This window comes from Solanum pennellii, chromosome 8 (assembly GCF_001406875.1).
Source record: "Solanum pennellii chromosome 8, SPENNV200".
Lineage (NCBI taxonomy): Eukaryota > Viridiplantae > Streptophyta > Magnoliopsida > Solanales > Solanaceae > Solanum > Solanum pennellii.
In genome coordinates this window covers 39,076,023-39,090,922 of record NC_028644.1, presented here as the reverse complement: position 1 = coordinate 39,090,922, position 14,900 = coordinate 39,076,023, and the positions used below count along the sequence as shown (strand labels likewise).

General features: G+C 35.6%; 1 protein-coding gene across 2 annotated transcripts; it reads left to right on the top strand.

Moving 5' to 3' along the window:
- Positions 1 to 9,450: 9,450 nt before the first annotated feature.
- Positions 9,451 to 13,650, top strand: LOC107028653 (pentatricopeptide repeat-containing protein At3g53170). Of its 2 annotated transcripts, none has more exons than XM_027919044.1 (5): positions 9,451 to 9,761; positions 10,829 to 11,915; positions 12,175 to 12,299; positions 12,636 to 12,691; positions 12,893 to 13,650. In XM_027919044.1, the coding sequence occupies exons 1-3, from the start codon at positions 9,492 to 9,494 to the stop codon at positions 12,198 to 12,200; spliced, it is 1,383 nt and encodes a 460-aa protein (XP_027774845.1). In that variant the 5' UTR covers positions 9,451 to 9,491; the 3' UTR covers positions 12,201 to 12,299; positions 12,636 to 12,691; positions 12,893 to 13,650. The 2 variants fall into 2 exon arrangements, with proteins under 2 accessions (XP_027774845.1, XP_015085296.1); XM_015229810.2 differs by having other exon boundaries at positions 10,829 to 11,970.
- The last annotated feature ends 1,250 nt before the right edge of the window (positions 13,651 to 14,900 follow it).

Here is a 14,900-nt window from a genome sequence, read left to right as displayed (position 1 = left end):
CCATAAGATTTCCTAATGCTTAGATCATGTCCACATAATCAACCAACTTCCCTAACTAAAGTCATTCTTAAGACTTATCTAGGTAAGATAAGAAATGAGCATTCTTATGCCCCCTTCACACCTTAACTAGAAAACCCTTAATTACTCTAGATAAGTACTACTTCATTTTAAAATACTTTCTTAACTTAAGTCATTACATTCATTAGTTTATTAAGAGGCATTCAACACATCGAGGACATTCAAGTAATGGTCTAAGACAAGACCTAGGGACTCTAACTAACACCTTCAAAGCCTATTGTGCGATCTCTAGATAACGTCCCATACCACTACCTAAACTTCATAGGAAGAGCTTTCGTTGATCATGCATAGTCTTTACGTGTATATGTGCATACACCCATACTTAGTACGAGTGTGTACTAACCCTATACTATTACTATTTTATAGGCGCAGCTCAGAGAGCAGATTGAAGACTCATTGAAGCGGTTTGGATTAGCGATCTTCAGACTTTGGTACAAAGTGAATTTCCCATTCGAGAGGAATACCGGGAAGGTAATTAGGGAAGACCTCCGGAAATTTACTCACTACGGGTACCGACTCGATGGGAGGAATTTTTGAGTCTAAATTTTGGATTCTTACTAAAAAATATAGACAATGTTTTGCGATCATTTTGCATGCTTTTAGACAAGAATAATACGACCTCTAGGAACAGATTTTCCCCCTTTCCACTCAACAACGGGACCATTTGGGAAGTGAAACCTCACCACTCTTTTCCTACAATCAATGGATGCAAAAGATGCATGCAACCAATCCATACCCAAAATAACATCAAAATCAAGCATATCGAGTTCTACTAGATCAACATAAGAAACTCTATTGGGAAACATTGTAGGATAATTTCTATGCACCCTTTTGGCAACAACCGACTCACCCACCGAAGTAGACACTTTAAAAGGTTCATGAAAAAATATCGGGTAAAATTTCAAACCTTTTAGCTAATAGAGGTGTAACAAATAATAAAGTAGCACCGGGATCAAGTAAGCCATATACATCAAGAGAGAAAACTTTCAACATACCGGTCACCACATCGGAAGAGGTCTCTTGCTCACCCCTAGAGAGGAGAGCATAGAAGCGCTTCTTGGGAGCATCACTAGAACCACTTGGTTGAGCTTGACAACTACCCTTGTCTTGACTCTTTAAGTTTGGGCAATCTTTCATCTTGTGACTACTCTTTCCACAACTAAAGCAATTATCCGTCTCCTTAAGGTAATCACCATAGTGCTTTTTACCATACTTTCCACAAGTTGGCTTCTCAATTGGTGAATTAGTACCTTTTCCTTTCTTGAATTTAGGGTTAGACACCATATGACCACTAGCTCTTAGGAATGTGGAAGGGACTTGATTAAAAACCCGCTTCTTAAATCTAGGCTTGTCTTGTATCTCAAGCCTATTCTTTGAAGTACTTCCATCAAATGACCTTGCTCTCTTAGCATCTCTACTTTTTCGCTTAGCCCTTGCCTCCTCAACTCTTCTTGCATACACCATAAGACGGTAAATGTTCATGTTGTCATGTAGTATGGCCGATTTGCACTCCTCTTGTAATTCCTCCAACACCCCCATCATAAAACTACTCATTTGGTTTCTTGGATCGGAGACCAAAGAATGAGCATATTTGGACAGCTTAATGAATTCCAAAGAGTACTCATGGCCACTCTTTCCTCCTTGGCGAAGAATGATGAACTCCATAACTTTCTCCTCCCTCACCATCCTAGGAAAGAACCGATCTATAAAATCCGCCATAAATATTCCCAAGTCCCAGACCACCCCTCAACGACCTATTATCCCATTGCACATACCAAGTTTGATCCACATCCTTGAGTTAGTATGTGGCCAACTCGGCCTTCTCCCTTGAAGACACCCCCATAGCATATAGTATCTTGCAGACCGCATCAATGAATTCTTGAGGGTCTTCATCAACCTTACACCCATAGAAAGTAGGAGGGTTTATTCGAGAGAAGTCCCTTAGACGGGAAGCCATAGTAGTGACTTGTTTATGAGGACGTGGAGCAATATCCCGATTGCTTGGGTCGTCACATCTTGGGCTTGAAATGTGGAGGCTTGTGCTTGAGTAGTCATAGCTTGGGACATTGGAGCAAGAATATCCCTCATCTCAGCCTCCGTCATAGGAAGAGGCTTAGCCGGGGCTTGCTCCACATTAATATTTTCCTCAAGTGGAGGAACTTGGTCATCATGGGGAGGAGCTCCCGCATTAGCAACTTCCTTCTCAAGTCTTCGAGCAACATTCCTTCGAGTGTTCATCTCCCTATAAGCATAACAATAGGATTAGATGCAAAAGCTAACCATAAGTATACTCTATTGGCACGATATAAGATTTCTAAGAAAGAGAGCGATTCCTAAGCATCATATATGTTCCTATTCATAAGTGTGGAGAGCTTCACAATTATGAATATAAACCTACATAAACGTGGTAGTGAGAGAGACATAACTCAATGATATTCAACCTCCTGCTCTGATTCCAAGTTTGTCACATCCGGGTTTACCCCCTAGACGTAACCGGCGTCGTCGTTCTTTTCAAAGACTAAGACTAGCCTCTAAGTCTCATGTCATTACATTCATAGGTTGAAAAATGCGGAAAAATTTAAAACTTTCATTATCACCACTTGGAGGTTTACATAAACCTTTACATACACATAATATATACTCATATCGAGTATACATCGACCCTTCGTATAAGAAGGTTACATAGACTTCTACTTTTATTGACTTCTACTTTTATTTCACATACATATATATAAAATATAGAAATAGTCTCAGCGATTGTCTCATCTCATACTATCTAAAAGAATATTACAATATGGGCATAACCCTTACATCAATTCAACAAGACCATGTATAGGTCATACGCAAGTACAATATTCAATTAAAAAGAAAAGAAATGATAGAGTCAATAATCTCATAAAAAAATTCGTAAGCTAGAGTATGGCATTGCCCTCGAAAGCTGAGGACCTACCCTACATGGATGAAAGGAAGAATCCCAGCCTTCAACAATGTCTCCTTCCAAACTCTTCAACGACCGAACCCTAAAATTCTTAGGAAAAGGGAAGAAAATGGGGTTAGTACTCCACATGTAATAAGTATGGGATATTATGCACATACACAAGCAAGACATGCTTAAAAGGACTTTTTATCAAAACATGCCAAATTTACCCCTTTTTGGGACTTAATCCAAAGTCAAGTAAGTCATATCAACCAAATAAACATTCTTACTATCTCACAAGTAATACTTATCCCAACATACTTGAAATCATGATTTACTACAACCCTAACATCAAGGAATGATATCACAAGAATGAATAAGAGTCAAACATATCATAATAAGCAAGACAACTACTCACAAGTCCTTATCAAGTCAACAAGTGCAATGACCAAGCAAAGCCCAATAACCTTACTCAATCAAGTATCCTCAACAAGAAAAAATGACCAATGTCCAACCTTACATGTCACGACATTTTGGTTTATATTTCATCATATATTAACATTACAACCCAAGGCATATTCATAAATGAACTAATCAACATATAGTATCAACAATGTGCCTGGTCATCATATATACATCATATATTATCATAACATAAACATATATAAGACCCCCCCCCTAAGACTCCCCTCAAGGCTAACTAGTGCAATGTTTAGGTAGAGTCCCATACCCCTACCTAAACTAAGCTATACCCCTTAGGTTATCCAAGTTAGAGTTCAAGTCCTTTAATTCGTTTTACCTTTTGGGAACATCTTGAACTAATCGACATAGACTATATGAGCTAGTGTGGAATCCGGTGTCATAAAACCCTACACCGAAAGAAGTCAGACTACTTGCCAAGGTAGTACCAAAACATGAAACATAGCAACTAAGTGGATCCACTAGCTAGTATTCCTATGGGGCAACATAGTTTAAGAACTAGGAGATTTAGTTGGAACCCTCTTTATGCGTCATGAATTATAGTCTCTAATCTCAAGAGTAATGTAGTGTTCCTACCTTCCCTATATGGGAAGGGACACTCCTCTATGTAGTTCACTCGTTGCTAAGCTAGAGTCCCTTTTTGAAATGTCTTTAAGCCTTTAATTATCAATCATAGATTAATTTAGGCCATAGGGTCTACCCCTTGTATACTCATCATCAATAGCTCAACAAGAATTGTATGATTATAAGTTCTTTCATCACAATTCATATAAGTGAGGTTAACACATTAGCATTTCATAGCATATTAAGGCACATTGATAGTTTTCACCATCCTTATATCACATACACCTTAATCAACGTCACAACTTAGTCAAGACATTTGAATTCAACATCATACCACCCTATAATCCTACTATAAGGCATACTCCAATGTAATATCATGACTTAACAACAATTAATCACAATTGGAAATAAAGATAGAGATTCTAAGACTTACCAAGTCTTCCTCATAGTCTATCATCAAGGTCTTACCATCAACCCATAACTCAACCCAATTTGGGGATTAACATCATCACACAATGATAAACAATGAGATAACAAGGCCAATTGCATCTCTATAACACAATTCAACTTTAGATCACAACTTGAGGAAAGATACATAGGCTAATTTCATCTTTACAATTCATAATATAAACCACATCTCAAGAACTAGCATGATAGGCCTATAATTCATCTTAATATAATCATAATAACACCATAGGATAGTAATTTAATGAACAACCAACTCAACTGAATGATCACAATACAATATAGGTCAAGATCACTACCTTGGTTAGGATGAAGGATCATATTCTTCAATTTAGACCAAACCATCAACAATTACCATAAACAAGTTTAATTACATGTTAATCTACTCAATATAACCTAGATAAATCATCAACTCCTCAATTCACAACTTCAATTTCGTAATTGAATGAAACCTATTAGAAAACTCAACTTTTTGAAATCTATTTTGAAGGGACCCTTTGAGGAAAGAGTCCCAAAGGTGAATAGAACCCATACCTTAACGTTTTGTCAAAAATTTGATGGTGAATTCGTCCCTTTCCATCCCCCAAACCCTAGTCCTTGCTAGTCTTCAACGGTGAGTTCATGTAGAGAGAGAAATAAGAGAGAAGGAAGAGAGTTTATTTGAGAGTTGTGTTTAGATTAATGAGGGTTGAGAGTATTTATATTGGGACTTAATAAACTTAATTAGTCTTCATTTATTCCCCAACTAACCCCTAAACCATTTAATTAATTAAATAAGACCAACTTTAATCAGGCAGAAAACTCGAACCTCACATACGAAACCCCGATCGATGGACTGTCTGTGAGTACACGAACAACCCCCCTCCCCTCCGTCTTGCACTCCATCGTCTTGGTCAGTGACTTTGCAGGTGAGGGCTTCCTCTAAATTGTCTAAGTGTGGGACGATGGTGGCATAGATGCCCCGTCGATCCACACACGGACCGTAGCTTGCACCTCTACACTTCGTCGATGAGTTCAGAGGTTGTGCGGGTGAAGGGGCCTTCTCCACCAGCCTAAGTGTGGTACTACGGTGGCATCGACGCCCCGTCGATTCACACACGGGTCGTCTTATGTCCCGTCGATGCACACTGCCAGGCAGTATTGCTTCAAACTACAAGAGTCCTCCTCAAGGGCCCTTGGTTGGTCCTTGGAGAGTCGTACCAGGACGTTTCAACAATGGAACAACTCAAACACCTATTAGCTACCTTTCCACCAATTTTTGTTCATTTCCGACTCCTAAAAATTAATCAAATAGGTTAAGGCACACTAACATTCTTGTGACCAACTTTCCATACGTCATGGACGTTCTTGAATACCTTGGTTCTTAAACACCTTGAATGACCTAAATTCATTTAAATTGAGTTAGAAACAGTGCTTAGACCTTGTTACACAAATGTTAAGCTTCATGACACGTCTAGAATTTTCGAAGTGTTATAATAAGAGGTAGGTTGAAAACAACCTAGAGTCTAAATATTTACTTATGATTATATGTATATATATATATATGTATATATATATATATATATATATATATATATATATATAAAAGTGAGGTTTCTAGCATATGATGTGCTATGAAAAGTTTAAATTTTCCGTTAAATTTACTATGACAATGCGATGAACGATAACTATGCGCTTGTATAAGACCTCCGAGAGGTAAAGTACATCATGTTACTTCTAGTTTGTGCTCCCCGGACGTGACAATATGTTGACATAAATCAATGGGTACATGCTTTCAATAGGAAAATTTGCAAGATAAAGATGACTAGGCTTAGCTTTAGGTGAAAGTAAATTCCTTCTCTGGCAACTTACCCCATATCAAATTGGTTCCTCTCGGACACCCACTCGTCTAATGAAGACCAGTCTATGTCTTACCCACACCCTTTCTTTTGATGAAGAGTGATAGGATATGGGGCTATGGCTCACCCTCTCGGGCTGAGCCTTATATTGCCCCACTCCTTAGGTCATCAGTCTGGCGGTTTTGGTTTCGCGACCTCTCTCTCGAGCAAGCCAAAATCACATGGATGGTTTGTTTTTGTAACTACAAACTCATTAAATTAATCCACAATCACTAGTTGAAATCACCATAAATGCATCTAATCCTATCAGCAAGAAATACCCAATAATAAGATCAACACATATTCGCTAAATCACACCCCAAGAATGAGGGGTTTTAGCCACAAATCAAGCAATAATCAAATACACCTAAAATATTAAACCTTAATATGACCAAAGGAAGAACAACAAAGAAGACCATTTCCAATTTGAGGAAGAAGAGCTAATTTCTTCGAGTCTTCCACAAAACCCTCTCCAAACATGAGAGAAAATACAAAAACTAAATTTCTAAAAGTGAAAATTGATAATAGTGTTCAGACGGTTTAAAAAAATAATAATTAAGTCTAGTATTTATAGCTTTCAAATTAAGTGTTGGCGAATTCATTCAGCGAGGTTAGTCGTGAATCGCCGAGTGGTTCGGCAATTCGCCCTTCTTCTTGTTCATCGTCGTTTATGTTTTGCCTTCATCGTTGCATATTGTAACATTGGGCGGAATAACTTTTCTTATGGAATTATTCGGCAAAGCACCGACTGCTCCTTTTCATCGCCTTCTGAATCCACTTCCTTCAAGGCTTCGCTTGCTGGAAAAAGGGTCAAATGCATCCCTTCGGCAGATCGTCAAGTGTGTTTTGCGATGCTTAGGCTTCAACTTCAGCTCTTTTCATCCTTTTCGTTCCCGTTTTGCGACTAAGTCTCCATCTTACACTAAAACTTCAAATACCTAAAATTTAAGAGTTTTCATTAAATATTGAGATAGAATGAGCATTTGAGGACACTATTTCTATTAAAATACGGTCCTAAATGAGTTCAATTTGTTGACTCATCACTAAACATGAGAAAAATCATGAAATCACTGTCATGGAAGAATTTCGCAACACGGATATGCTTTTAAAAAATTTCTCCAAAATTTAATTTTGAGACAATGAAGTTTGCGTCCTAACCGTGACGCGGAGCTAATTTTCGTTCACTGAGGGAACTTCGCAGTCCGGGTACCTGTTTCTTGTCCGACTTTTTCCTCTTCATTTTCCAACCCCAATTCGCCTAAACTCGACTATTGTTCTCATTCTGATTACCAACATATGTACTCAAGAAACTAACTCAAAACAACTCTAAAACTCAACTTAAAGATCTCAGAAACTCCACAATTCAGCCCAATTCAAAAACTGACATTCAAATTCAAGAATGCATGTTAAGAACAACAACATTCAATCTCTTTTAGGACAAATTTTACTGAACTAAACATGTTTGGCGCGTGGGGGAACGAACCCAACGCTATGAAAGACTCACATACTTTGTAAGATAAATTCCTCGGAGAAATCCACCAAAAACTCGCACGATCTTGGGAAATCTTGAGTTTTTCCTCTCCTTTCTCCTCTTTTCTCTTTTCTCCAATCTCTAGCGTCAATTTTCAATTGACTAAACTGATTTTATTCTGATTTGACCCTTAATTAATTCACTAAAATGAATTAAATTTATTGTGTAAGGAAAATACTACTTGACCCTTCAAAAATCCGGATTAACTTTCCTTAATCGCACAACCTAACTTTCAAAGGGCATAACTCACTCATACAAATTCAAAATTGCGTAAATTCGACGGTGTTGAAAGGTTATTCCAAGAGTTTTCTAACCATATCTGAAAGTATACCCAACCTATTCAGATATGGAAGTTATGACCGTTTGAAGTTGACCAAAAACTTCACTTTTTCTAACATTAACAAATTTTAAGATTTACATTATTTTCAAAATGACTATTTCTCATTCTAAGCTTCTTTCTAATTATTTAAATTTGCGAGATGTTACAATTATACTTTTCACAAGGCATTTCGCATAGATAAAATATTTCACCGTTGACAAAAATTAAATAATAAACTATTATAAATTAAAAATTAAAGTATTATTATCCCCAAAAAATTATTAAATTATTTTTCTTACAATCCACATGCCTCCCCCCTCCCCAACCCCACCACCACAATCTTCCCTTCCATCCTTTTATTTTTTTAAAATTTCATTTATAAAATATTCCTAAATTTATCATACTTCACTCTCTACCCTNCCATCTACTCCAATTTTTATTTTTTTTACATTTTTCTTTTTTTTTTTGTATTGGATATGCACATACATTTTTTTTTCAACTTGTGCATTGAATATAACACAAATAATTTTTTTTTAAAAAAATCTCGCTGTGACAAGTAAAACTTACTTCCCTAAAAAGACATGTATATATAATGAAAAACGAGAAAAATAAATGAAAGTTGAAGATTAGGTGGAGTGGGGTATAATTATTTAATTTTTTTAAAAAAGTATAATATCTAAATTATTATTTGGAAGGGGGGGGGGTGAAGTAAAACATTGTAAAATACTGAAATGTAAGCAAAATAAAGGTAAAAAATGTGGAGGGGTGGGGGTGGGGTGGGGATTACGGTGAGAGAAAGTGATGGAGTGAGGTACATTTTATTTTATATATAAAAAAAATATTTTTTATAGTACAATAATTCTTTAATCTTTAATTTAATAATTTATTTAATTTTTGTCGTTGTATAATATGTTGTGATATTTTTTTTTAATAAAAGTGAGAGGGTAAGTATACACAACATGAAGAAAGTGTAATATAAGAGAGATGTGAGTTTCTTAAACTAATAAATGATAGTTTAAATATGAAATTTAGTACTTTAATAGTTTTAAGTATAAAATTGAAAAAAGAAATATGTGTTTTGACATTTTATGTCATAATTTTATATCAAACTGTTAACAAAGATATTTTTATTCAATTTAATCACATTTTAATTTTTCTGGAGGAGAGGGGACTAAAATGTAGTAATTGGAGATATGTAATTGTATATAATAGTGTTTTGCGGCCCTTATCGTCTTGTTTGTGGAGTGAGAGTGAGTGGGTATGGAGCTTCATTTTGCAGGCGCACCGTATTTGATGAAAGAAGGTATAAAACGGCGAGATTTGATTATCAAATCATCAAGCAGTAGTACTTCACAAGGGCTGCAGAAATGTTCAAAGAAAAACCTTTCTCGTATACTTAGAACAGAAGCCGCCATTAGAGGTATCCACAGGAAAGCCAACTCAGAAAAATACACTAATCTTTGGCCCAAGGCCGTTCTGAAGGCTCTCGATGATGCTATTAGGGACAATCGCTGGGACTCTGCTCTTAAGGTTCCATTCCGAATGAATTAACTGTTTTTTTCATTCTTCTCGTGAATTTCTAGGACTACCGCACTATTATAGAGCTTAAACACTCAATTCATTTCTCATGATTTAACCTTCCTTGTGTCTCCAGTATTTTAGATTCTGATTCATGTCAGAAAATTTCAAGCAGTGCTCTTACCTATTGCTCTTTTAGCAACAGGAATGCTCAATGTGACTGGGCAATTGTCTGATGAACCATTCTACTGTTTCAACAACGTGAACATACAGAAATTAATAATATAGCAAATATTATAACATGCAGATAAAGATGCAATGCAATTTATTCTTTCTCAATTCCTAGTAATACATAACTAATCTTACCTCTGTATCCCTAATTTTCATTCAGCTTCGATGATTTAGATTGTCCATAAATTTCCTTCTCTGTTGCTTCCTTGTATCAACTCGTAAGTGTCCGTCATAATTCTTGTTCTTATATCTGGACATCCCCTAAATCTTCATGGCAGTCACAATGCATTCGTATCACTGTTGTTAATTAATCTATACCTGTGCAGCAAGGGCTATGGCCTAAAATCTTATTGTCAGATACTGTCTTCTTTGTTACAAAATCAGCTAAGTTTCACTTTCAAATAGTACAATTTGTCATCTTTCTTCATGCCTTTTAGTGAATTGATGCCTTCTAATTAATTGGTACAAATTTCTAAGACAGTCTTCAAACCCCTTCATTGCAAGACTTTCATTATTCTTCTGCTTATACACTTGACCACATGCTCGACTAGAATGTAGTGGAGGCTAGAAAAATGGGTGAACTATTGTGTTTTTAAGGTTCAATATTTTAATTCTAAACATGAAGTCGTAATTAGTGTTTCTTTCCTTTTGGGTTGCATTGTTTTCATTTATGAATTTTCCATTGCATACACGTGTCAAAGTCTATGTCCCAATAGTTTGGACCAAGGCTTAGTTGATTTGACTCACCCAGAAGCCTTCGTAGTTGTTACTGTGTTCCAAATAGAACTGTTGAACTCGTATTTGTTGCTTTAACAATTTTTTTGACAGAAATATGTTCTTCCTCCTAGATTTTCGACCTTCTTCGCAAGCAACATTGGTATGAGCCAAGATGCCATACATATGCTAAGCTTTTGGTAATGCTCGGCAAGTGCAAGCAGCCAAGTCAAGCTAACTTGCTTTTTGAGATTATGCTAGCGGATGGGCTTCAACCAACAGTAGATGTTTATACTGCACTTGTAAATGCATATGGTCTTAGTGGCCTCCTTGATGAGGCTCTGCGAACTATTGATGATATGAAATCAGTTAGTAATTGCAAGCCTGATGTGTATACTTACTCGATCCTAATTAAATGCTGCACTAAAGTTCGTCGTTTTGATATGATTGAATGCATTTTGGCTGAGATGGTGTATTTGGGAATTGAATGTAGTTCTGTGACATACAATACCATAATTGATGGCTATGGTAAAGCTAAGCTATTTGAGCAGATGGAATGCTCCTTGACCGATATGATAGAAAATGAGACTGCCTTTCCAGATGTTTTCACCTTGAATTCAGTAATTGGGTCCTATGGCAGCTGTGGGAAGCTTGAGGAAATGGAGAAGTGGTTTGAAGAATTTCAGGTAATGGGAATAAAGCCAGATGTTATGACATTTAACATTCTAATCAAGTCATATGGAAGAGCTGGCATGTACCAGAAAATGGAGTGTGTACTTGATTTCATGAGGAATTGGTTCTATTCTCCAACAGTTGTGACTTACAATATCATCATTGAGACATTGGGGAAAGCTTGCCTCATTAAGAACATGGAACAGTTTTTCCTACAGATGAAGCATGAAGGGGTGAAGCCAAGTTCATTCACTTATTGCTCTCTTGTCAGTGCGTATAGTAGAGCTGCACTTATGGAAAATGTTGATTCAATCATGAGGCAAGTTGAGAATTCAGATGTAGTTCTAGATACTCCTTTTTTCAATTGCATCATCAGTGCTTACGGTCAAGTTGGTGATATAGAGAGGATGGTGGCATTGTTCTTGGAAATGAAGGTCAGAAAATGTAAACCAGACTACATCACATTTTCTACCATGATTCAGGCGTACAATTCACAAGGAATGACTGAAGCTGCAATGTACTTGAAGACAAAAATGATGACTTCTTGTGGTACTAGTACTATTTAGCCTCTGTTTCTCCTGTCCATATCATTTTGCTTCATAAAGTATGAATCCTTTCAGACTCAAAGTTTGTATCATAAATTCAGCTATTTAGGTTAGCTCTATGATATTTCTAGCTAAGTGCAGATGATAATAAAAGGAAGTAGTATTTGCTAATAGATCAGCTTTTATTTTTCGCTGTCATATGTACCAAGTTATCATTTAATGAACTGCTTGATATCTGACACTTTGTTGTTACATTTTATTAGAATCAAATGAATTGATCAGCAGCTAGTACAATCTATCTGCTACCGAAGGGAACCGTTCACTTGGAATTCTGTTCATCAATCTCAATGTTGTGAAAGTGGGCAGAGTGTTATCTGCATGTGAGCTTGTAAGTCTATTTTCTCTTTCACTGCCTTTGAGAATCCATCTTCACTCATTAATTGGCCTAAAACTAAAAGGCTTTCAAGCAATCAAAGTGATGAGCCAAAGTTGAAGGGCTTTTATGAACTCAAACATCTTGCTTTTGGTTTGTAAGACTGAAGAGTTAAACTTATTTTAAGATGCAAATTAAGTTCCGCTCTTTTTGTTTTTTGGATGTGAAATATTGTTGCTCTTGCTAATTCTCTCTTTATATATACACATATCGATTTAGTTACTTAATGATAAATGTCATATATATTTGAGTTTGGGTACTTCATTGTAACAATGATATCTGTTTGTGTAGAAGGATGATATAGAAATCCGTTAATCAGATGGCATGGATCCAAGGAAAAGAACATTGTGAGTCTACTTGCAGCAATGTGATTTCTCTTACATATTTCTGTGAACTTTCGACGGCCTTAACCCACAACTAGAGAGATTTGCAGTTTTCAAAAGCTCTTGTTAGTTGTTAGGGAATAGTTTGGTTTAACTTCTCTGAGTAGCTTTCCAGTTTGTTTGCCTATGTATGTTATTTCTTGATTTCTTTTTTTCTTGTATTAGCATATGTATCTACAGGTAAGAGAGGGAGGGAGCAGTTAAAGTTCTTCTGCTTACTATGTTCACGGAACAGCCAAACGTGCTGTGATGTCTGTAGTTACAACCTGTGGGTTCATATTCAGTTGAAAACCTCAGTTATGCTTGGGTGAATGAAGATTTTATCAGTAGTGGGTGATTACGATGGATAATTAACTCCTCGGTTACATTGAGGGTCTACACTATTTCAGCTGCCACTGTGGGGTTGTCTACTGCAGTACTAATAGTCATGCAGCAAGGCCTTTTTTTTTTTACTAACCAGAGCTGACTCAACCATACATATGGGTTTTGAACAGGTCAGTGATTTAACAGGACTGACTTCTTTCGAAAGAGCAAAGCCATGGGAAAGATGGAGCATTATTAGGACACTTGCTGATTCTTCCTTCTAAGTCGGTTTGTTTTACCTCTTACTGGTTGCAAGTCTTGAGCAACAGATATATAGAGCAATATAGTGTAAGATAGTTTTACCATTTTTCAGACCCTCGCCATTTCACTTGTTACTGTGGAAATGAATTACAGCATTATGTTTGATATACTACTTGAGCAGCGGGTGAACATCACTTATTTTACTTTGCTTTCTTAGAAGTGGATTAAAATGTCCAGACACCGTTTGACTTTCTGTAGAGCTGCAATCGCCAAACGACCTGTGGATGGACCTTATTACAACACATATGTACAACCACTCCAATTTGTATATTGTAATTGGAGAAGTTCTTCTACTTCAAGCTTTTAACAGTGTCCTTCAAACTGACCTCTAGAAGAGTGAAATTGATGCCTAAGCTGTTTCCCCATTCTAAGACCGGAAAGGTGGCACCATAGGCAGCAGCTCCTCTTTATACCTACATGCCACATTCAAGAATTTGAGATACCAAAATTCTCAAGATAGTAGATAACTTATACAAGTTAAATAAGCTATAATGAATGAAAATGCAGTCAGTTTCTTATATAATTTGAAGACTTCAATTTCTATGTTATCAATATCTTTCAGGTTTATTTACTTTAGATTCACCAAATTACACATTTGTTACTTGTGAGCGTATATCTGAATTGTATGTAGAGTTAGTGAGTTATAAGAAAAAAAAAATTGTTTTATGCTCACCAAGATAAAAAATGTTATAGTTTAGTGGATATTACATGTTAAATAACTCAAAAATATCAACGACTTACTTTCCAGGGATGCTGAGTTTGTTTTTCTTTCACAAATTGGGTCTTGTGCTTTTTCTATAGGAATTTTTCACATATGGCTAAGAGAAAAAACATAATTGGCCTATATAGCTACAGTTTTCCTAATTACGCTCCATAACTATTGTTTCATTCGTTATGGTGACTAACATTTGTATATCTTGAATTTTTTATTAAAAATTATACAAATTCCTTTATTTAAATAGATAATAAAAAAGCGGTAGTTTGGGTTAAAAAAATGGAAAATAATCCCATAAAGTAAATTTAAAAATATTTTAACTTTGATCGAAATTGTTGTTACTATTCCAAACTTTATGAAGGACTTGTTACCCCTAAAACTATTTAATAATGTATTTTAAAGGTATATATGTTTTCATACCTTTTACACTAAATTTTTCATGCATTTTTTTTAAATTGATTATTGATTATTGTAATAGTACTTTTTATGTAGTTTATCAATATATAAATTTCATTTTTAAAAATTAAAGATGTCATCCAAATTCTCGATTAAACTTAATTGTTTGACTTTTGAAAAACATAATGTGTCACATAAATTGGACAAAAAAAGTAACTGATTTTACTTGAAAATTCAAAACTAATTTTACGTTATATTTTGAATTTAAAAAAAATAACTTATAGTTTGTTTGTTAGCTCACTTTTAAAATAACATTATACTCAAATATAAATATTCTTCACATATTGTAAAGGAAACTTAAATAGATATCCTCTATTAAGAAAATATTTATCGTTGATAGCAATAACATTTACTTTTTTATGGGACACTTATAATACA

Excerpts from the sequence above, each read along its gene's own strand:
- LOC107028653 (XM_027919044.1), top strand. The coding sequence starts at position 9,492 with ATGGAGCTTCATTTTGCAGGCGCACCGTATTTGATGAAAGAAGGTATA. Across the intron at positions 9,762-10,828 it reads GCTGGGACTCTGCTCTTAAG|ATTTTCGACCTTCTTCGCAA; the intron begins GTTCCATTCCGA and ends TCTTCCTCCTAG. Across the intron at positions 11,916-12,174 it reads AAAAATGATGACTTCTTGTG|AATCAAATGAATTGATCAGC; the intron begins GTACTAGTACTA and ends ACATTTTATTAG.